Below are 23,626 nucleotides of genomic sequence, written 5' to 3'. Positions count from 1 at the left end.
GACAAACATTTACATGTGCAGTAAAAAAAAATGCTGTGGCTTTATGTGTCCTTTGGGGTTTCAGAAGTACTAAGGACTCTGGAGAACAGGAAACATTCTACATAGAGAGATTGTCTGAACCTCACTGTCTCCCAGTTCAGTGAACATTATAGCAGAATCAGTGTGGGAGTAAAATACTAAATCTATGTTTGCTAATAATTCTGAATTGTTTTTTTATTATTATTATTTATTAAAAAATAATTACCATTACAGGAAAAATAAATTTAATAATGGTACTGCAATAAGATTATACAGTTTTGTTTGTGTTCATTTAGAGTAGCAATATTTCTCAAGGACACTGTAAACGGTTTGAGTTGTACAGTTATGTGCAAAATAATAGCAGTCTAACATAACTAATATATTTAATTACTGATTTTGGCAAAAAAGATAATACAACATGGGGAAAAATACATGACTAGGTGTAGCCAAGTAATGGGCAACCAACAGAATCAACAGTCATGACATGCACGCTGCTAATTGGGTGTAACTAATTTAATGAAAGGGGCGTGTTCAAATTAATAGCAGTGTGGAGTTCAATTAGTGAGGTCATTCATTCTACGAAGAAACAGGTGTCAATTATGGCCTTTATTTAAAGAAGGAGGGCAGCAAATGTTGTACCTGCTGGTTTTAGCCCTTGCTCAGTGAGTAAAATGGGTTGTTCCAGACATTGTACTGAAGGAGAATGAACTTTGATCAAGAAGTTGATTGGAGAGGGGAAAAAATATATAGAAGTGCAGAAAATAAGTGGCTGCTCAGCTAAAATGATCTCAAATGCTTTAAAATGGCAAACAAAACCCAAAACACATGGTAGGAAAAGAAATACTACCATCCGCGTAGATCATAGAATAACAAGAATGGCAAAGAAACATCCAATGATCAGCTCCAGGAAAATCAAAAGTGATCTTCAGTTACTTGTGAAAACTGCAACAATCAGAAGATGCCTACGTGAAGCTAAACTATTTGCAAGAAAACCTCGTAAAGTACCATTGCTGAAAAAAAGACGTGTTGAAAAGGTTACAGTTTGCCAAAGAACACGTTGACTGGTATAAAGAGAAGTGGCACAACATTCTATGGACAGATGAGAGCAAGACTGTTCTTATTAGATCTAAAAGCCACAGACAGTTTGTGAGACGACCCATAAACACTGAATTCAAGCCACAGTACACTGTGAAGACTGTAAAACATGGAGGTGCAAGCATAATGGTTTGTGGATGATTCTCATACTTTGGAGTCTGACCCATTAATCGCATACCAGGCACCATGGACCAGTTTGAATATATGAAAATACTGGAAGAGGTCATGTTGCCTTATGCTGAAGAAAAATGACCTTGAAATGGATGTTTCAGCAGCACAGCGACCCCAAACACACCAGCAAGTGGGCAACATCCTGGTTCCAGGCTGATGTTATAAAATGGCCAGTCCAATCCCCAGACCTCAATCTGATTGAGAATTTGTGGAGTGACATCAAAAATGCTGTTTTTGATGCAAAACCCAAGAATGCAGAAGAACTGTGGAATGTAATCCAGTCCGCTTGGGTTGGAATATCTGTTCGCAGGTGTCAGATGTTAGTTGACTCCATGCCACACAGATGTAAAGCAGTTATCAGAAATAAAGGTTGTATAACTAAATATTAGTTCAGTGATCAACAGAAAAGCTAAATCTGTAAACAACTTTATTTATACTGTAAATATTCGAGTTTGTAAATGAAAATGAAGACACTGATTCCTTGAACAGCCCATTATTCTTTTTTCTTCATTTTCAGTTTAAAAATTGATATTTCGTTCATGTTTTGATTTGGAATTGAATGTGCAGTGCTCCCAGTGCCTTTGTGTATATGGAAATAAATGCTATTATGAGGATTGAGCTTTTTCTCGGTTGTTTTATACACACTGCTATTATTTTACACATAACTGTAAGTTGAAGCTGCAGGTTTGTGGTTTCAGTCTTGGGCTAAATGTCACTATTTGTGTTACTCCTCATTAGTCTTATATCTGCAACATCTTTTTTAACTCTGTTGTCCTATCATGTACCTTATCTGACACCCAAGCGTCGAGGATTTAGGGAAAGTTTGCTCCATTAATGCTTTAGAGAGCATCTGAGGGTTTTCACCCTCTATGTGCATGACATGTCCTGTAAATGACAGAAACACATAGCATCAGCACATGTTATTTACATATAACCAAACGGTGCTAACTGGAAGGTCCATACCCCATGGCGACCCGGTGGTATGGTCCACACCCGGGTCGCTGCTAATGTTGGCTGTCTCCAGCCGCCACTGGTAGGTACCATGGCTGGAATCTTTCCATCCACAGGGGCCCGCCTCGAAGTCACAGAAACCTGTAGGTAACATGGTGCCAAACCAAACTTAGTCTGCGCAGCATTAGCACAGAAACGATCGGGATAACCCGAAGTACAGGACAAACGTCACGACAATGATGGCCAGGTTTTAGACTGGATTGCAGCATATACCATAAAACTCCTCTCTTGCCCCGTCTGTGCAGTCGGTATGGAGGTCACACGCTCTCTTTGAAGGCACATGGTCCGGGTATTCACACTGGACCTGGCAGCCAGCCAACGCTAGCGCAGGTTGACAGAAAACATACGATAAATATAACATGGAAGCACTGCACACAGACCAGAGCGTAAAGTTAACAACACCGGTCTTATTATTCAGTAACCACTGTGAATTGTTTAATAACTGCATTGTAATTAACATGAAGGATTTGTTGTTCAAGAAACAGGAATGAGAGACTGTCCCCAAGTGCAACTTCTGGATATGTATTTGTTTTAAAGATAAAATGTGCTTATCCATATCATTACGTTCTTTACAAATGTTAATATTTTAAAATGAAACAACTACAAGAAAAAGAACTCATTAAAAATGCACAAATTTTAAATGCACTAAACAAGATTAGATAACCAAGATATTTAAATAATTGTATCTAATTGCTTGATATATGCATATATAAAAATCCAAAGAAGTGGATTCCAGGTGAGTAACTGCAGTGTACTGTTGCAAGAGATGTAGAGACATTCAAAATTGTAGCCTTGGTGAAGTATACAAGATTTAAGTATGACATCTGGTTACTCCAGAGACCAAGTTTACTTCATCTGACCTTACAATAACCCCAAATGTACAAAACAGTGAGCAAACATATTTTGCCTTACCAATCAACAGGAAAAACAACCATGTCATCCTGAAATTAACACAAAGAGTGAAGAACCATGCAGAGATTGAGGGCACTCTTCTTACTAATGACTTTAGAAACCAGAGTGAACATGTCACCAAGACCTGATACCTGTCTTTATCTAAGCTCTTAACAGTGCTATATTCCAATAGTCCACTGCGAACTTATTAACCTTAAAAATGACTCTTCCAATGCTGATCTTTTCAGCTGCACGCACACATGCAAAAATGCACGCTCGCAGAACTTATTAACCTTAAAAATGACTCTTCCAATGCTGATCTTTTCAGCTGCACGCACACATGCAAAAATGCACGCTCGCAGAACTTATTAACCTTAAAAATGACTCTTCCAATGCTGATCTTTTCAGCTGCACGCACACATGCAAAAATGCACGCTCGCAGAACTTATTAACCTTAAAAATGACTCTTCCAAAGCTGATCTTTTCAGCTGCACGCATGCATGCATTCGTGCACAAACACACACACAGAGTACAACGCACTGGCACCAAGACAACTGTTTGCTCATCCAAGATATGATGGCACATAAAATGTGCTATTATGTCCTTTACGTTTTTAATTAACTTGGTTGTTCACTTGAATTCACATTGACATTAATGGGGGATAGAACAAGGCTGAGCTTGTAGAAATGTTACTGAACCTTGGATAAAGGGCATTTGCAATTTGTTAAATTGTCTTTCAGTCAATAGTACAATTCTAATGCTAGTGTGCAAAGGATGCATGTTGATGCATTGTGTATCTCCTATAAATGATAAACATTGCATGAAAGACTCTGTTCAGAATCAGTCCATGTAGCACCATATGTCAAGACCTTTCCAGGAAGGCAGATAGAATTTGGGTAAAAGAGTAACCTTTAAGATTGCAGAATCCACTCTTACATGATGTTTTACTGCACTTTATTGCCTGTGAACGTTCATTGACATGGCAGTGACCTACAAACAGATTTATGAATGAAAATCTCAGCCTTCGTGCATAAAAAAACTGAAAGCATGTTCATTATGTCACTGAACTTGCTCACTGTCATCAATTAATATTGGCACCTGATATGTAATCAGACTGCACCTGGACACAGGTGCACATTTACATGGGTACAGCTCACACAGCGACTGCTTATTCAGTGGAAAAATATCCTGACAAGTTTTTACTGTCTCACAGAAAAAAAGCTGTCAAGAAATGTATAATATAAAAGAGCAGATGAAAGAAAAATTAAAATGGGCCTAAATGGTATAAACTGTATGTTCCATACAAATGTCCTCTTATTGAGCAATGTGCAATACTTTGTTAAGAAATGCAATCACTGCAGCAGATGTTTCAAATACATTACACAACCTCTGGGCCCCCTTGCCGTCTGAAACTGCTGGCCTGTTCAGGATGGATGTTCTACGTCAATAACAGATCTTCGCTCTGCAGTCTGTGCAAGTCACTTCAGAGAGGGGAAGGATGTGTATGCCTGGAGCAGGAGGAAATGAAAGCACCCCGGTTCTTTTTCAAGATGGACCTGTGACACTTTGCAGAAATCCAAGTTCCTTCAGATGCCTGTTTCCAGACCTATAGAGGAAGTGCTGAACATGACAGTTCAACATGACACGGAGGAATAAACAAATATACTATGTTACACAAGGTCATTTCAGCTATTTTAAAGTACTATAAAACCAACCACTGTTAAAGGGGAAGTTTTGTTTCTCTTCTTGTTTTTTAACTGCTGACAAAAGCATTTTAAAGCATATTTTTTTAAAAATCACATCTCAGTCTGTCAAAGTAGAATACTCAAAGATCATTTTTAAAAGGCATCACATCATCTTGATTAGACAATGGGAAAGTTTTGTGTCATCAGAAGAACACTAGTAAGATATGTGGAGAAGAAACTTTTCCACCATAACCCTTAGTTTCCATAAAGCAGTGAATGGTGGTTACTGGTGAAGCATCCAGAATCCCAGAAGACTGGGAGATCTGGAGGACCATAATCCCAGATGAGTGGGTGAACTGCAGGACCAAATTCCCAGATGTCTATGATCTGAAGGAATATAATCCCAGATCACTGGAAGAGCTGCAGGACCCATAATCCCATATGACTGGGAGATTTGCAGGACCCATAATCCCAGATGACCAGGAGACCTGCAGGATGTCTATAACAGCAGTTGTAATGTGAGAATGGGAAACAATTACACCAAATATTGGTTTGACAAAATATAATTATAAATATAGCCTCAATCCAGCCAGGTAAACTAAAGAATTTGATTTATGCATAATTATGCACATTGTCTTTACTGCAAGATACAGAGCTACTGACCTGGTTGCATATTCATTTTCATTAAGGAAAGCCAACCACATTAGCATTGTATATACAGATGTATCAAAATCGAGGAAACGAGAATGTTTGCAAATAAAAGGTAAGTGCGGAAAAATGAATGAAAAATCATTTTATTAACGCCTATTGTGACAACTGGTTATGGACATTGAATGAGTTGTATATCTTTAACACATACATGCATATGTATTGCTCAATGAATGCTTTTACTGCCAGTGTGCTGTGCATGACCAGTTTATACACATTAACCACATCTCAACATATACATGCACACGCACATACACACAAAACTGTACTGATTAACGGTTAATAACAATACTCCAACTAATCTTAAAGCATGTTTCATACTTCTTCCGAGTAGTCTTATAGTGGTATTAATGTGTCACCTCAGCTCCAAAACCAAAAGCATGTGACAGCATATAGATTATGTTACAAAGACTGACCACTCCTCTTTAGAGCAGACCAACCTTCCAAAATAGCCACACAAGGGGACTGACACTTCAATGATCTCCTGTAGGGCCTTGCAGTAGATATTTAGCACTGTCAAGATGATGACAATAATAGTCATTGTGCTTGCACTTAAGATACCACACTGCTTTTCTCAATCAGGTATGCTGACTCTTTTTCCACTTATGTTCAAATGTTTTACTGCTCATCTCAACTGAAGATGGAACACACATGGGTCTATGATATTATTATTAATACATGAGACTTATATAGTGCTTTTCAGGAATGCTGTTTCTTCAAGAACCTATAAGGCAGTACATTAAAAAAAAAAAAAACCTATTAGCAACCTGCAGTGATATTATCTGTTTTGGTTTTCATTCAGTTTGCTGGAAATTTCCTTATTGACATTAGCGAACTCAACTCGAATCTGATATAATTCAGTCCATCAAGCTAAAGCTTTTAATTGCAAAAATACTGTATACATTTCAAAATATAGAATAAATTATACATATTTATTTTTACAATACTCCACTTCTTTTTAAAGTCATATTGACCTACTGTTCCCCCGTAACACCCATTTATTTCTTTGTCCAGACGGAACCTTTTTGATCTACAACACACTTAAGAAAGGTTGCCTGGGTGACAGTTTGCAAAGTCTAATCGTGTGTAACCCCCTCAGCCTGGGACAGCAGTTCCGCTGGACCTCCGACAGCCGCATCTTTAGCGTCAGTAGGATGAAATGCTTGGGTGTGAGGGTAAACAGCGAGGGCAATAATCTGATATGGTACACCTGTGATGCCGAGAGCAGCCTTCAAAAGTGGGAATGCCACAGCAACTCTCTGTTTGGCCTGAAGAATGAGTCACTGTACTTGTCTATTCAGGGAAGAACTAAGCAAGTAAAATTGTCCACAAACCCAGGGGCTGAGGGCAAGTGGACAGTGTTTGGAACAGTGGACAACGTCTGCTCACGGCCATATGAAGGTATCCACCTTCATGTAACACTGGAATTAACAGCAGCGTTATAACATGAACGACATAGTTGTTTAATCACCATTTAGTATCTGTACGTTTTTAGCCTTAAAAACACAGAGGTGGAATCTTGCACTTTACACATTACAGCCAACTGTAACGCGGGATGGTGCGCGAACACACTTGCGAAGTGCCGACGCGTTTATACGAAACTGAACTATTCTGGGAAGCCATAATGCAAGGGACGGATGGGATGGACTCAAGTAGTGTGTTTATTAACAAAGATTAAATACCGACTACAACCAAGGATAAACAGACAAACATAAGAGGAACAGGCTAATAGGGTGAAGGGTTAGGCAACAAAGTATATACACAAACAAAGAAATACTTACTGATAGCAACAATGATCAATACAACTATGAGCACAAAAACTTGGACAAGCGGGGATAATAGAACAAGGCTTCGTAAGGTAAATAAACAATATGCATGATGAAGATACAGGTAGCGGAACTAAAGTAAAGCAACATAAACAACGAGGATAACTAAACAGAGCGCGGAGAGAAAACATATATGAACGTGGGGCGAGGAATGAGAAGCGGGACTAAACGGAAGATTATTAAACACATATGAGCGAGGACAAACGAGAGCTGACGAGAGCTGACGAGAGCTGACGAGAGCTGAAGGGAGACAACGAATAACAAACAATGACCGACAAACAAGAGACGCAGAAACAAGGTTTAAATAAGCCTACAATTAGGGACCAACTCGGAACAGCTGGAGAGAAAGGGGAGGAGACAGAGAACCAGAGAGAGAGAGAGAGAGAGAGAGAGAGAGAGAGAGAGAGAGAGAGAGAGAGAGAGGAAAACCCGGACGTGACTCGGTTGCCTGGGAAACGGGGAACGCTCCGGTTTGTGGGCGTGAGCCCAAGTACACCAACAGTCAGCTACAATCAGCTACAAGAATGAAATGCACTCAGGCAAACTGTATTCAGACCAAGTGAAATTCCACATTATAATGAGGTAGTAACCGAATAACAAGAGCACACTGCATACCTCTAAGCTCTGCAGACCAGCATTAGTCATAGATGTTGTAATTAGTAAGCTATATTTTTCTATTAATTCATTAGATTTTTCAAAATCTAAATGAATATAGTACATTTATTTCTGTGTAATTAATCTATGTATTAATTACATAACTCCCACATTCTTGTTTTAACATTGCAGATGATGTTTTAGGCCTCAGTGAATTTAACAGACACACTGTCCATTTTCTTTTGACAGAATTCTATACCCTCGAAGGAAATGCCTTTGGACGGCCGTGTCATTTTCCCTTCCGGTACAAAAATAAATGGTATGCAGACTGCACAACAGAAGACTCCTCCAACAGACGACTATGGTGTGCAATTGAAAGTGAATATGAGGTCAACGAGCTCTGGGGCTATTGTCCAACACAACAAATAGGTACCTGGTGCCTTCAGAAACACTATACACTGTGTTCATTCAAAAATGTACCAATCAATCTATTTTCCATTCAAGAGTTCTGGAGCAAGAACCCCATGACAGGCATCTATTACCAGGTGAATGAGATCTCTGTACTCACCTGGCATCAAGCCAGGAAGAGCTGTCAACAGCAGGCTGGAGACTTGCTAAGCATCACTGAGCCCCATGAGCAGACCTTCATATCAGGTACAGAATGCCTCCTAACACAATCATCATCAGGTGGGAAGAAGCAAGAAAACAAAAAGACATTAGAGGCTAGTAAATGGGTCATCTTATTGAGCAGTTATTGTGTTACTAGTTATCAGGTTGTTAAAAAAAACAAATGTTTGTAGAACATGATGCACTGTAACTACAACAGAATGATGGTTATTAGCAAAGAATACTCTTATCAATCACACAGGGTTAACTCAGCGCATGAATGTAAAATTATGGATTGGGCTGAACAGTTTAGATACCTCAAGTGGCTGGCGCTGGATCAATGGACAACCGTTACGTTATCTGAAATGGCTCAGTGGTGAGTTTTTAACTTTAGTTTTCCATCCAGAATCTCGCTCAGAAGAATGCCAGTACAAATCCCACATCTGTTATTTTTATTGTTACAGGTCATATTTGTCATAATATAATAACACATTGTGTCTCTCTCTAGTTAACTCATTCATTTGTTTGGATGTGTGTTTGTATATTTGTTTGTGTAACGCGGGGTGGCCCGAGTGCCAAAGGGTGAGGGGCAGGAAGCACTGGCTCCAACGACGTGGACGAACATTTATTCAAACACATAAAGACAACGGCACTCACACGTGTTACAAACAAAGAACATGAACATGAAACGATTAACACTAAACGAACACGATAAACACGTATACATCTAACAATGACGAGTATAACCAGTAACAACAACACACCACATTAACACGTTACGTCAACAATGACCACCTCTGCACACCTCGACACGGGTTTAAATGCATATAAACAAAAAAGGTGCAGGTGTGGCCACAAACAGATCCCCCCCACTACACGTGGCTGGCCAAACCACGTGACCCAGGGGAGGCGAGCTTTCTGTGACAGTTTGTTTGTTTGTTTTGGGGGGAAAGGTCAGCCATCTTCCGAGCCAGGGCATAACTGTGGCGTGACAAGTCAGTTTTATGGCTCTGAATGGTCCACTAGTATTTGTTCTGAGAAACACGGATATGTCTGCCAAAGAGGTGTTGCTACTCTCACAATTCCACCAGGTAAGGTTTTCTAGTGTTAGCTTTATAAAACTAGTCTCTGGTGTAGTGGTTGTGTATTCTGAAAGTTATTTTGGTGCACCTTGTTGTCCAGCGGTGCACACAGGGTTCTGTCCGAGCCCATTGATTCCTCACTCAGGCCACTGCTATTTCATTAATCGTGAAAAAAAAACATGGGTAGAGGCAAGAGACGCCTGTCGACAAGAAGGTGGAGACCTGCTGAGCATCCTCAGTGTAGAGGAGCAAAGCTTCATCATCTCAAACCTTGGCTATTGTGAGTTAAACTACATGAGTTTCCTATTATTACTGCAGTTCATTCAAGACCTATAAGATGCGAAAAGCAATGAGCAACAAGTGTTCACCACAGGTGTAGGTAGTTGGAACTAGTGGTGAAACTGAAGCAAATAGCCTGCAGCCATTGATCATTTCCTCCAACCCATACAGCAAAGATGGATGAGCTGTGGATCGGTTTTAGTGACCTCAGGACCCTGAAGCTGTTTGAGTGGAGTGATGACTCCTGTGTCCCATTCGCCTGGTGGGAGAGAAATGAGCCGAGTGTAGCAGATGAGGAGAACTGTGTTTTAATGAGGGGAGAGGTAACCTCACAACCAGAGTAATTACCAGGACAATACCCTACCTCATAATCAGTCATTACCAAGACAATACCCTACCTCACAGTCAGTCATTACCAAGACAATACCCTACCTCACAGTCAGTCATTACCAGGACAATACCCTACCTCATAATCAGTCATTACCAAGACAATACCCTACCTCACAGTCAGTCATTACCAGGACAATACCCTACCTCACAATCAGTCATTACCAAGACAATACCCTACCTCACAGTCAGTCATTAAAAGGACAATACCCTACCTCACAGTCAGTCATTACCAGGACAATACCCTACCTCACAATCAGTCATTACCAGGACAATACCCTACCTCACAGTCAGTCATTACCAAGACAATACCCTACCTCACAGTCAGTCATTAAAAGGACAATACCCTACCTCACAATCAGTCATTACCAGGACAATACCCTACCTCACAGTCAGTCATTACCAAGACAATACCCTACCTCACAGTCAGTCATTACCAGGACAATACCCTACCTCACAATCAGTCATTACCAAGACAATACCCTACCTCACAACCAGAGTCAGAACCAGGACAGTACCCAGCCTCATGGCCAGAGTCATTCCCAAGACGATACCCAACCTCACGACCAGTCATTACTACGTCAATACGCAACCTCATGACCTGAGTCATTACTAAGACGATAACACAGACCCATCTAATCCATTCTAAACAGACACATCGTCTGTTAAGTGTATGCTCTTTCTCGTTTAGTGAACATTTATTGAAGAAGCATAAAGTATGTATTTAGAAGATGAGATCCTTGTTTCATGCCATAAACACATTTATTTCTCTACTAGGAGGGAAAGTGGGCTAATGAAATCTGTCAGCGCCAGTGTGGATATATCTGTAAGAAAAAGACCAATTCGAATCCATCCGCTAATGACACTGTTGTCAGAAGTCCAGGCTGCAAACCTGTAAGTATCCCTAAGAAGGTGTCTAGTTGTCACAGCACCATCTGACTTAAATTTGTCCTCTTATTTGTCTCACATTTGTTGGCTGTTTAAGGGTTGGATCAGATATGGTAGCTACTGCTACACAGCAGGATCAGAGAGTAAAACCTTTGAGGAATCCAAACAGATGTGTGAGGAAACAGGATCTTATTTGGTTGACATTACAAACAGGTTGGCTTTTTTGGGTAACTGGAAATTACCTAAATGTGTATCAGTTGATGAATTGTATGTTGTATTCCTGTAAAGCTCCTTTATATGCTTTTATACTCAAAAGCCTGCTTTGTGATAAACAATAGCACAATGCACAAAGGGCTTATTTGCAGTGGCAGACTGGCAAAAAATTATGTTTCGGTTGTACTTTCTAGCGCCAATCAATATTATCAAAAGGAAAACCAGTTCAGGGTAATAAAAAAGGGTCAGAAACAAGCTAGAAGAAATAAAAAAGGAGATAACCATGACTCAGAGTGCACCAACGACAAACAACAAAACTTCAGATTTGTAATACCACTGTAAGAGAGTGGGGCTCTTTTGCAGGTTGTTAAGCGTTGATGAAGGTGAAGAATGGTAATTCATCTTAATTGGGACTACTGTTTAACTATTTACATTGTCATTTTTTAAAGATGTTTTGGAACTGATTTCTCTTTTTAGTCTCTAATTAACACATTTTTTGGAAACTGTTGAGCTAGTCATTCTTCTCCTTTGATGTTCTTTCTTTATATTTCAGGGTTGAAAATGCATTCTTGGTCAGCTTGGTTGGCGCACGACCTGAGAAACACTTCTGGATTGGGTTGTCTAACCAAAGGAATCAACGCTCTTTTGAGTGGACCAATACCGACAAAGTTGCATTCACTCACTTCAATGCTGGAATGCCTGGTAAATACAAAACATCATGTCTTTTAGACTTCTGTCCACAAAATGCATTCTCATTCACTTCTTTCAGGCAGAATAATTTCGGTAATGTTTTGCTAATGTTTAATAGGTTTTTTTTGTTTTGTTTTTGTTTTGCTTGTTTTTTTTTGGGGGGGGGGGGGGTTGGTGGTGGATGAAATACTTTAAAAAATGTCTTTTAAAAATACAGGTGGAAAAAAAGGATGTGTTGCCATGACCACGGGAATACTTGCTGGATTATGGGATGTGCTAAACTGTACTAATAAGGAGAAATACATCTGCAAGCAGATAGCTGAGGGGGTGGTGACAACTCCAGCCACCTCCATCATCACTCCTGTAAGCTGTGCACAGGACTGGCATCCAATCACAAACAGAGATTTATGCTTCAAGGTAATAATTAGGATGATTAATAATACCAAATAATGACATTAGAAGGGTGGGAGGGATCATGGCACTTGGGGAACTAACTATATGCCAAATGCTTTAAATCCAAATATTTAAGCAGGGTTGTTGCTTGTGGTTGGCATGTTTTTGTTTGGTTCTCTTTTCTGAAGCTGTTCGATCCAGGATACAAAGATGTAAAATCTTGGTTTGAGGCGCTCGCCTTTTGCCAGGAGCTTGGAGGTGATCTCCTGAGTGTCCACAGTGACGATTCTTTTCCTGAGAGTACTAAATTGTAAGAGGATAACACTAATTTCCATTCATTATGTTCTCTTAAGTTTCTTTATACCTAGAAGCCTTTAAGCCATTCTGATTGGTGACAAATGCACAATGTAAACATTGTTGGTTTGCAGTGGCTGACTGGCAAAAAAAAAAAGCATGTTTCAGTTGCACATACAAGCACCAAGCAATATTTTAAGATGAATGTTGAATCTAACATCACTTTTTGAGATTTACCCTATCTCATCTACAAATTACAGATTACAGTGCTGTTGCACTCAGAAGCCAGCTGGCTGTAATGGAGTTTTGAACCCCCAGTCATAAAACATTAATATGACCTGGTTTTGTGCTTTTAATCTACATTTATACATAACATCACATCAATTACAAGGGATTTTATTGTCCTGAGAATGTAGATGAGATTTGTTACCAATGTTACCAGTGATTTCATAACTATTATGCTCAGTTTCCTTAAAGCGCTTTCCTAGTAGAAATGAAATGTTGTTAAATTATGGTGATTTAAATGAAGGTGTGTTGTCTTCTTCAGTGTAGTTGAGTACATTCTATGAATTTATAATATGAATACATTTTATATATATTGAAGCTTTAATTAATTTCCTTAGGGTTTTTTTCCTCGTATATTGGGTTTCTCATGATTCCATAAATACTTCACAAATGGCTCCTCATATATATATGTATTGGTTATGTTCACAGCTCAACTGAAGCGTGGATTGGTTACAGCATCCAGGATCCTTCTGCTGGTTACGTATGGAGTGATGGGTCCTCTGTGAGCTTTGATAAATTCTCTTTTGTCAACATGGGATGATTTGGGATGGAGTTGCCTTATGGGGGCTGTGCTTGGACGGAATTCAACTTTGGCTTCTCCTCTTTCAGTCATCCTATGAAAACTGGCAAGATGGTCAACCGAATAATTTAAACAATGTGGAAAACTGTGTCACGGTTAGACTTCACCGGTTTTGGCGAGGTGAAGGACAATGGAATGACCTGCACTGTGAAGACAGGAAGGCGTGGTTTTGTGAAATTCAAAAAGGTCGAGCATTTCAAATTTCAAATGACATTTCAGATTGGATAAGTGTATTTAGTTACATACCTTATACTATCATTACTATAAAAAACAAAAACAAAGAATGAATGAAGAATGAACACAAAACAAGTTAGACTAAACATTTTCACTAAACGTTTTTCACTACACATCATATGAACAACTAGCGTGAATAGACCGGTTCTCGGAACAGGTTCTCAGATTTGCTTCTGGCCTTTGTCTCCTTGTAGGAGTGACTCCAAAAGAAGTAGAAATTGGAAGCAGAAGTAAGTCCTCTAAACAATTACTAAAAGTCTTCTAAACAATTACTAAAAGTCCTGAGCAATTACTAAAAGTCTTCTAAACAATTACTAAAAGTCCTGAGCAATTACTAAAAGTCTCCTAAACAATTACTAAAAGTTCTGAGCAATTACTAAGTCTTCTAAACAATTACTAAAAGTCCTGAGCAATTACTAAAAGTCTTCTAAACAATTACTAAAAGTCCTGAGCAATTACTAAAAGTCTCCTAAACAATTACTAAAAGTCCTGAGCAATTACTAAAAGTCTTCTAAACAATTACTAAAAGTTCTGAGCAATTACTAAAAGTCTTCTAAAAGTTACTAAAAGCCTTCTGAGCAACTGCTGATGCCCAGGTGTACTATTAGCTTCAATGACTTAGTTTCCACAGAATATTTGTACTGTCAATTTAACTATCAAAGACTTTCTCTCTCTCTTTTTGACAGGCTATAATACAACCTCTGATGGCTGGATTATATTCAAGGGCAAGCAGTATTACACCTATCAAGGTTTTTCCATGGCTATGGCAAATGCACGACATTTCTGTAAGCAGAGACACAGTGATCTTGTGGTCATCAATGATGAGGAGGAGAGAGTTTTTGTATGGCATCAGGTATGCTTACCAATTACGCAAACATTAAGATAACTTTGAATACATAGTACACACTTATGCACGTTTTTATGACGTAGCTCAGACGGAAATGATCATGCAATATTTTTTTTATACAGGCTAGATATGCCTTACATGACGTTTATATTGGCATGAATATTGATATGGACAAGTCGCTAACGTGAGTCTTGGAGCTGAAAAACACTGCTTTGCCTACATTCAAGAGCGCATTTTGCAATATATTAAAAAGAACCAATAAAATGATCATTGTTCCCTGGCAAGGTGGATGGATGGATCCCCAGTAGTATACCAGGCATGGGAAACTAACCAGCCTGCCTTTTTAAACAGTGAAGAGAACTGTGTGAGGATGACTCGATTACAGGGTAAGACTCACCGCAAAGATAATGGCACACGCCATGCGCAAAGAGTGAAAATGCACCTTTTATGTAAGAAAATAAATAGAATTTCTTGAGGGGAACATGGAAGTTTTCTGCAAAGTTTACACTCTACTACTGACCATTGCAGGCCTTTGGCAAAGTGTACACTGTGCACATCATGAGAAGTTTATCTGTGAGCGGAGTGGAGCTGCTCTAATCAATGCCACTGATGCCCCCGGCCAACCTGTAGGGGGCTGTGCTTCGGACTGGCTGAACCTAAAGGGACAGGTATATTTTAAAGAAAGGTTCTACATTATGTCTACATTATAACCATCAGTCACCTTCATGTTATGATAGGCAATGGGCGAATACTCAACTTCGATTGGCTGGTAGGTGTGCGTTAAAACTGTATAATACAGAGGTAATTCCAGTTAAGATTAAATACTGTTCTAAATTCTATTCCCATACAATGTAGATTACAGAATACTTCTAGACAGGATGGAAACTGGGGAGGACTATTATAGCATTATTGAACAGGACTATCATGATTGGTTCTCAAAGGGTTTGGAATTCAATTAGTAGTACTTAATCAGGATTGGCAGTTATGAATCTGATAGGAAGGCTGTACCGTTGTAACGATTGGCCACCCTCTTAGTGCTTCTGTTTTATTATTTCTCACTGTTGTATCTTTGTTTTTCATTTACTTCCCGGTTCCGCTCCTTGGTTTCGTTTTCTCCGCCCCTCGTCTGTTCCTGCAGTCCAGTCCGTGTTTTAGTTCTCTCTGTTATGTTCACCTGAGCCTGTTTAGTGTCTGATTGTCTTGGTTATTTAAGCCCTGTGTTTCTGTCTTCTAGTTTGTTGGTTATTATGGTTTAGTTACGTCTCTGTCAGGTCGTCGTCATTGCTTTTCTGTGTACTCTGTTTGTTTTACTGTTCATGTTTCCTCATTTAATAAACTGCCTCCTGTATTTTGCATTCTGCCTCTTGCCTTGTTCCTGTCGGAAGCGTAACAAACGTACAGAATCCCGTAGGATCCCAGTCTACTTTATTACATCTGTGTATGCTTCCATTAAGCAAACACAAATCTTATTACAGCTATGCTTTTTTTGGGGGTGGGGGGGAGACTTTTTGGTATTAAAACGTGGCAATTATGTCTTTATAAACACATGTGAATTTATGTAAATGCATTAATTAGATTCAACCACGGTGTAGGTGGGTTAATCCACTCCAAGTGTCTCTCTCTCTCTCTCTCTCTCTCTCTCTCTCTCTCTCTCTCTCTCTCTCTCTCTCTCTCTCTCTCTTTCTCTCTCTCTCTCTTTCTCTCTCTCTCTCACATACATGCAAACAGAAACCTTACCTTATGTTTTGTCAGTGCTCTCTGTACAATCATGTATGTTTTACTTCCAGTGTTACAAAATAGGACTGCAACTAAAAACATGGACTGAAGCTCGATCCTACTGTAGAAGTCTTGGAGGAGATCTAGCTTCTGTTCTTGGCCGACTTCAGCACGGTGAGACCTCAGTTCACTAGCTAATTACTGTTAAAGCAAAATGTGTTCTTGGCTTCTGTTGCCATTTCATTCTTTGGAAGAAAGTGAAACACAAACGACAAGGATAAGAGTAGGATGAGTTAGTGCTCACCCCATGCAGGCGAGCAGTAACGTGTGAAAACGTCAGCAACAACGCTCTGCCTGATGCGAGCACACAGGTGCGACGCCACCACTATGCCATAATACCCAGCCAGCAGTAATCCTGTGGTCAGGAATTGACCAGTGATGATGAGGGGACAGGTTGACTGAGGTTGGACTGCAGCCTATAATGGTACGCCTATAAAATGTACCATAAGAGATGGTGCACCTAAAAAGTGCCTAAGGGGTGTGGGTGCAAGGTAGAGGATTAAGTGGGTGGGGTGTATGGAATGAACAGACATAGTAGTTGCAACACATGCATCACATGCTAAGACAGGAGTGACCCCACAGGTATTGTGGTGATTAGAGCAGGGAAGCCAGGTGTTAGTACCCAAGGGAGGCAGCGTGCTGGCAACCTGCTGGACTACTGAGGACATATTCAGCTGCTCCAGGTGTACAGTAAACAGAGCTTAAAATTACATTATATTAGATAATTACTATATATATATATATATATATATATATATATATATATATATATATATTGTGTATGTATGTGTGTGTGTATATATACACATACATATACACACACACATACATACACATATATATATGTGTGTATATACTATGTATATATTATGTATGTATTATGTATGTATGTATGTATTACATGTATTACATACATGTATTACATATTATGTATGTATTATGTATATATTATGTATATATATATTATGTAATTATATAGTGATACACACACACACACACACACACACATATATATATATATATATATATATGTGTGTGTGTGTGTGTGTGTGTGTGTGTGTATCACTATATAATTACATAATATTCATATATGAAATCAATTACATTATATTAATACAAATGCATTAATTACATTCATTTGTATGAAGCACCATAAAGTGAAAGTAAAAAATGTTTCTAAAAAATGAAAAAGGAGGCCATTACTATTGCAGAACTGCACATTAATGTGAAGTCACAGGATAGCAGGGCGCTGTATGTCAATACTCAAGTGCCTAAAGGATCACCACTGTCAGGAGAATCTAAAAGGCATAAGGACACAAGCTAAACACCAAATGCTTCAGAAACAGGGTCATGCTTACAGTGAATACAGAGAATAGGATGAACATGCACTTATTGCAACAGGAAACACACATTTTACTTGATGGTGCTTAAGAAACCAACACCATGTAAATGGAGACACCCGGCTGCATTTGAGTTCTTACTTATATTTTATATTTTTCAGTTTTCTGCTATCTGAAGTGAGGAAGAGAAATGTGTATGTATGTGTGTAAGCAAAGCTTAATTTACAAGCACACAAGGCGGTTCCTTATCAGATGTTGGTGTCCTTTTTTATTCAGAACAAGAGGAGTGAATTTTTACTATGACCTTCACACTATAGTCCTGTGTTTCTTGTTAAAGACTCATTTAATTATTGCATTTTATGTGAACTACTATAAACAATAAGGAAGAATGAAAGGTGTCCAGTGACTGGTTACTGATTTGTCTAACAGGTCATCTTTTTATTCTTTTGTTATAGCCTTTCTAACCTCAGTAATGGATGACAGCACCTCAGATCTATGGATCGGTTTGAGTAATATAGCAATAAATAGATACAGATGGACAGATGGGAGTGGAATACATTACACAGTCTGGGCTAAAGGAGAACCATCACTGCAGCAAAATATGGTTGGACAACAATTGCATTTGAGAGAGAGAGAGAGATATATATAATATACACACAATTTATTACATTATTACATATACAATTTATTTTTTCCTCACCAAATTACAATGCTGCTGTTAAAGTTGAGTAAGAGAAGGAATTTTCATCCTTCGTTCGGTAATTGTAATGGTGAAGTAATGTGTTTCTGAAGCAGGCATATTTCAGAGGCTCCTGAATTAAAACCCTGTGTTTTCACGTTTAAGGGTCCAGCTTGTGTTGTAATGGGAAATATGAGAAGAGCTGAGCCGGGCAAATGGGTAACAAGAGACTGCAATAATACCAACGGCTTCATCTGCAGACGAGCACCTGGTAAACCACAAGAACACTTCTGGGAATACTTCAGCTCTTTACTGCTACAATTTCTGCATGACCAGCTGTCAACCTCCGCTATTCTTGTATTTCTGTTCGGTATTCAGATCCTTCCTTCATCATCCCAAGCACCACACAGGCACCTAACACGTTCGTTAAGGTCGGAAATTCTTCTTACATGGTCACTGAAACCAAGCTGACCTGGACGGAAGCTAAGCACCACTGTGAAACAAAGGGAGCACACTTGGCCAGTATTCGGGATGTCCCCACACAGTCCTACGTTGTGCTGCAAACACACAAATTTGGGCAGCCCATGTGGATCGGCCTTAATACCATGGAGGTATGAATGAATGAATGAATGAATGAATGATCGGGGTGACTTCCTGTTTGCTTTTTGGGGGGATTAATGATATACTGTCTTTAAATCAAAAGGAATCTAAAAAAGTTAATATTAAAAAATGTTACTATAAAATTGTGAACAGACAGATGGATACTTCTTGTGGATTGATAATTGGCATCTGAATATGGAGAGCTGGGCCTACAATGAACCAAGGAAAGAACACCCCTGTGTTTATGTGGATATTTATGGAAACTGGAAGACAGCATCCTGCAATCAAACGTACTATAGCCTGTGCAAGAGGTCAACAGGTGAGCAATGAGCTATCAAATGAAACACAGCAAATGAGTGAATGTTTCTATTAACTTTTCAATCCATTTGAATGTTTTGCTAAGCAGCATTTCCCAGAAGACCACGCCCTCACTTTTAAGGGGGAAATCCCTCTCTAATTCCTCTGTTTTTCAGGAAAGTTTGACATTTCTCTTTGATACTACCCCCTTCACATGCAGAGTAGTCACCTCTCGCCCACAACCCCTTGCAAGATTTCACTTTAGGTTGTGATGCTGATCCATTCCTGCCTCAAATAAGTCTAGAGCTAGGATATCTCTGTCCTGGCAGCACATACGTGTGGTTGGTAGCCCATGTGGTTTGCAGCACTCTTGGTAGCAAGTACTTGTGGTTCGTAGCAATAACTAGTGTCTTTCATCGTCAGTTTCTAAGCTTCACAATATTTCTTTCTGAGCTGTGCATTCTTAAATCTATACCTGAACTGACAACTGATCAACAAAGATGCTATCTACTGGCTGAAGAATGTCATAGAAGGCATTTGATCAATGTGCTATTAGAAAGCATATTAGAATAGCTCCAATACACTTAAAAAGTAGAGGTGTGTGGATTTTTTTTTAAATTAACTTTAATTAAACTTTAAAAGGCAGTAAATTCTAAAGAATATACACATCTTTATATCCAAAGCCTACTAAATACCACCACGTGATTCCAAAAGCATTGTAGTAAATCTTCTAGGCCATGTTCTGTCTGGAGGTAAGAGGTTTTCCATGTTACTATCATTAAGATGTGGCCTAGCACCCTTTTAGGTCAGTACAATAAATGAATGCTACAAATTAATTCTTCTCTGCAGAAACAGCCCCAGTTGCTCCTACTAAGTACCCAGGGCTGTGCCCTGAGAGAACTGACATGTATCCAAAGATGACATGGCTGTCTTATAAAGGGTCCTGTTATGCATTTGTGACCCAGGAAGAATCATGGAGCACAGCCTCTCGAATTTGTATGACAAGAGGTCAGGAAAATGAGTCGTTGTTTACCTGTTTTATTCATTTGAGGAACATTTTAGATAATAGTCAATAAGCATGAAGCTAAAAAATTATTATAGAAATGTTTAAAAGAAAATTATGCTTGCTATCTGCTTACAACTGCAAAAATTTTAATAATGCTTTCTACTTACTGTTATCAGGAGCTACGCTTCTTAGCATTATGGATCCGATGGAAGACAAGTATGTAATGAACTACATTACATTATTTCCGGATGATTATATGTATTTCTGGATTGGCTTTTTCAAGACCCATGCAGGTAATATTACAATAACAATGACATAAAACTCATGTTAGAATGCTAGAATTCCATAACTCAATACCAGAAAACTCATATTAGCATGATACTACTATATACCTCAGTATTCTTACCTAATTGCATCATCAGTAACTGGTAGGTGCATGTTTTCCACAAATCCAAATGTAAAAATATATCGGTTAAAATATACGGCTTTATACATCACAAACTTTGTCTCTGGACTGCAGACCACTGGCTCTGGCTTGATAACAGTGCTGTGGATTACACTAACTGGGAACCATCTGAAAATGAAGATTCTTCTGAATACCTCTTCTGTGCGTCCATATCAGTCATTAGCAAACAGTGGCGTAAAAGCCATTGTGGAAATCGCTTGCCATTTATCTGCAAAGTAGCCAAAGGTGAGCACAAACTACACTACAGTGAAGCACTAGTCATAGAACTAACAGAGACTTGTCAAAGGCATGTGATTGGATGAGGTTTTTTTTACAAAGGATTTATGACATCAAGACATTTTGTAATACTTGAACACACAGGGTTGTGTACATGTACTAATTCTTCATTAATGAATGTATGAGTGTAAATGTATACAACTGTATGCATGTCCCAGGGCAGATCGCCTTTCCGCTATCACAGCAGTACCTTGAACCTGAACAGGCAAAATACAAGTGGAAAATTGGAAAATTTTCAAATATTATGAAGGACTTATAAACAGTTGCAGGGAAATGGTATAAGACAATCTAGAATCTTCCTCATGGCAGGAGCTATAATGGGGCATTTCAATTACTCACACTATATATCTATTTCTAATAACATTCTCCTGCAGTCTAGGGTCCAAAAAATAGTTGGACTCGAACATGGGGTATTTGTGTATACTGCATTCAAATAATCTGGCAGTAACAGCTCACAGTGCAGCAGCATAAACGCAGAATCAGGCATGCAATGTCTTCACGGTGCTGTACAGGCAAGCAATGTGCAGACCTGACAGAGTACCTGTGGGCTTTAAATAAGCACAGAACAAAACAAGACACATGCTCACGTTTAGTAATTAGGTGATTGGGAGCGGGGCATGCAGGGTGTGTGTGTGTGTGTGTGTATTTGTGAGGGGGGGTGTTCATCTCCTGCTGGGTGACTAGTGCACCATGAGATTTCATTTAATTTAATTTTGGATTTTATGACTTGTCAATATTTTAATTATGTAAAGCACTGAGATTCTGGACTCAAAATGGAAAGTGCTATATAAACAGATTATTATTACTTTATTACAAACATGGCCAAGAACATAAATTATTTTTTAGAGCCTGCATTCTAGTTGGTCATTGCATCGCATTAAGGGTGCCTGGGGCACTGGGTACAGCCTTAGTCTACGGGGAGGGCAGCATGGGTAACATTTAGGTAGCTACTGGGCGCAGCAGAGGGGTGGATTGGCTGCAGGTCATTGAGCTTGGAGGGAGGTGGAGCTGGGCCCTACATGAAATCTCAATGGTTTAGCTCAGGATATTTGAGGCCTGTGTATACAGTAGGCTGGATGTACAAGAGCAGAAAATGCCCAGGAAGGCTTTGAATGTCCTGCAAGTCCAGCAGCGCAATTCCTTTTGCTCCCTTAACATGCCACACTGGAATCATCTGATGGACGTGGGCATATTTCGACAGAGTGGCGTGTCTGACCTCTGTGAGGTGAATTTTTAGAAGAAGAGTGGGTGGGACCCTGTGTGAAACCCTAATTGTTTGGTGCAGGATATTTAATATTATCTCATCCTGTTGAAGTATATTTCTCTCACCTATTCACATTCCTGCTATTTATGTATTTAGTGTTGAGTTCTGTTTGGATAGTTTAAGGATACCAGTAAATATTGGTTGACTGACAACCATCTCCTAGAACCATCTCTTGAACCTTTTAGGACTAGCCTTTCTAAGGTCCAGTACATTGCTTTTCATTCTTTTACCCCTCAGGCTTAAATTCAGAAATAATTAGCTAATTAACCTTCTGTTTTATTTCAGATACAAAGTCAGTCACCAGAATGACATATACAGGTAATAACATTGCAGATGTGATCTATCTATCTCTAAAAATATATAAAATGAGAAATACTGTGAATAAATAGAGCCTATAAACCTGGATATGTATAAATGCTACACTTGAATATGCACTCATTAAGTCCTAAATTGTTATAGAATTTTGTGCTTGTTGTGTTTGCAATCATTGTTTAAAATGCATAAACAATGGTACTTTCTAACCCAAGTACTCTGACATAATTAAGAACTGTTCAATCTGTACTCTCAGATGCTGCTGCAGGGGATGCTGGGAAACAGAGAGCACACATTGTGGTGTCCGTGCTCGTGGCTATAGCAGCAGTGTGCATCTTGGCTGGACTGGCCTTCATCTACCGCAGAGCATCCAAAAAACAGGATCCTCCAATTGAGGATCCAGTATTTTACACACAAACTGACCCCGTGGTAGATGACAAAGAAACCAAGGCGTTAGTTGACCAAATGGAAATTAACGAACAGGAACCTCCATTATAATGTTTCTTACTGACAAAAGTAAACTGGTAATGTCTACTTTTTAACATATGCAGTAAGATCTAAGTTCTTCTTATATCCAAGTTAAACTTATCTTTTGGTAGTCTCAGTTACTCAAAATTGAGGAAGGTGAAGGAACTAGCTAGCAGTTACACGTAGAGGTTGGAAAGTCTGACTTCGTCTCAGAAGGTGGAGACGCGACTAAGCTTGCTAAATCAATGTTTTTAATACAGATATTTTAATGAACACTGCATCCAGATTCATTTAAAGCTGCCTGAAGTTGCCTTGCAATGTCATAGTGAGGAAATAGTTCATTACTTTCATGTGTCACTCATGCA

General features: G+C 39.1%; 1 protein-coding gene across 2 annotated transcripts; it reads left to right on the top strand.

Annotated features, from left to right (window-relative positions):
* Positions 1-6,056: 6,056 nt before the first annotated feature.
* LOC113588709 (macrophage mannose receptor 1-like) lies at positions 6,057-23,534 on the top strand. 2 transcript variants are annotated; one of them, XM_027028006.2, is made up of 30 exons: positions 6,057-6,161; positions 6,594-6,980; positions 8,249-8,428; positions 8,504-8,653; positions 8,868-8,981; positions 9,559-9,696; positions 9,788-9,967; positions 10,138-10,289; positions 11,131-11,247; positions 11,339-11,454; positions 12,008-12,156; positions 12,362-12,561; positions 12,726-12,847; positions 13,546-13,618; positions 13,726-13,882; positions 14,125-14,160; positions 14,617-14,783; positions 14,900-14,961; positions 15,063-15,163; positions 15,306-15,445; positions 16,565-16,667; positions 18,349-18,497; positions 18,738-18,843; positions 18,951-19,183; positions 19,326-19,491; positions 20,319-20,477; positions 20,652-20,768; positions 20,996-21,166; positions 22,767-22,799; positions 23,050-23,534. In XM_027028006.2, the coding sequence occupies exons 1-30, from the start codon at positions 6,101-6,103 to the stop codon at positions 23,289-23,291; spliced, it is 4,281 nt and encodes a 1,426-aa protein (XP_026883807.2). In that variant the 5' UTR covers positions 6,057-6,100; the 3' UTR covers positions 23,292-23,534. The 2 variants fall into 2 exon arrangements, with proteins under 2 accessions (XP_026883807.2, XP_026883806.2); XM_027028005.2 differs by having other exon boundaries at positions 8,249-8,653.
* The last annotated feature ends 92 nt before the right edge of the window (positions 23,535-23,626 follow it).

Source organism: Electrophorus electricus, chromosome 18 (assembly GCF_013358815.1).
Source record: "Electrophorus electricus isolate fEleEle1 chromosome 18, fEleEle1.pri, whole genome shotgun sequence".
NCBI lineage: Eukaryota > Metazoa > Chordata > Actinopteri > Gymnotiformes > Gymnotidae > Electrophorus > Electrophorus electricus.
Note: the sequence above shows the minus strand (reverse complement) of the source record. Positions and strands in the feature narration are given on the sequence as shown.

Bases quoted from the DNA above. Each gene is read 5' to 3' on its own strand.
- LOC113588709 (XM_027028005.2), top strand. From the start codon at position 6,101: ATGATGACAATAATAGTCATTGTGCTTGCACTTAAGATACCACACTGC. The intron at 8,982-9,558 runs GTGAGTTTTTAA...TTGGGGGGAAAG, and splicing joins TTATCTGAAATGGCTCAGTG to GTCAGCCATCTTCCGAGCCA. The intron at 11,248-11,338 runs GTAAGTATCCCT...TGGCTGTTTAAG, and splicing joins GAAGTCCAGGCTGCAAACCT to GGTTGGATCAGATATGGTAG.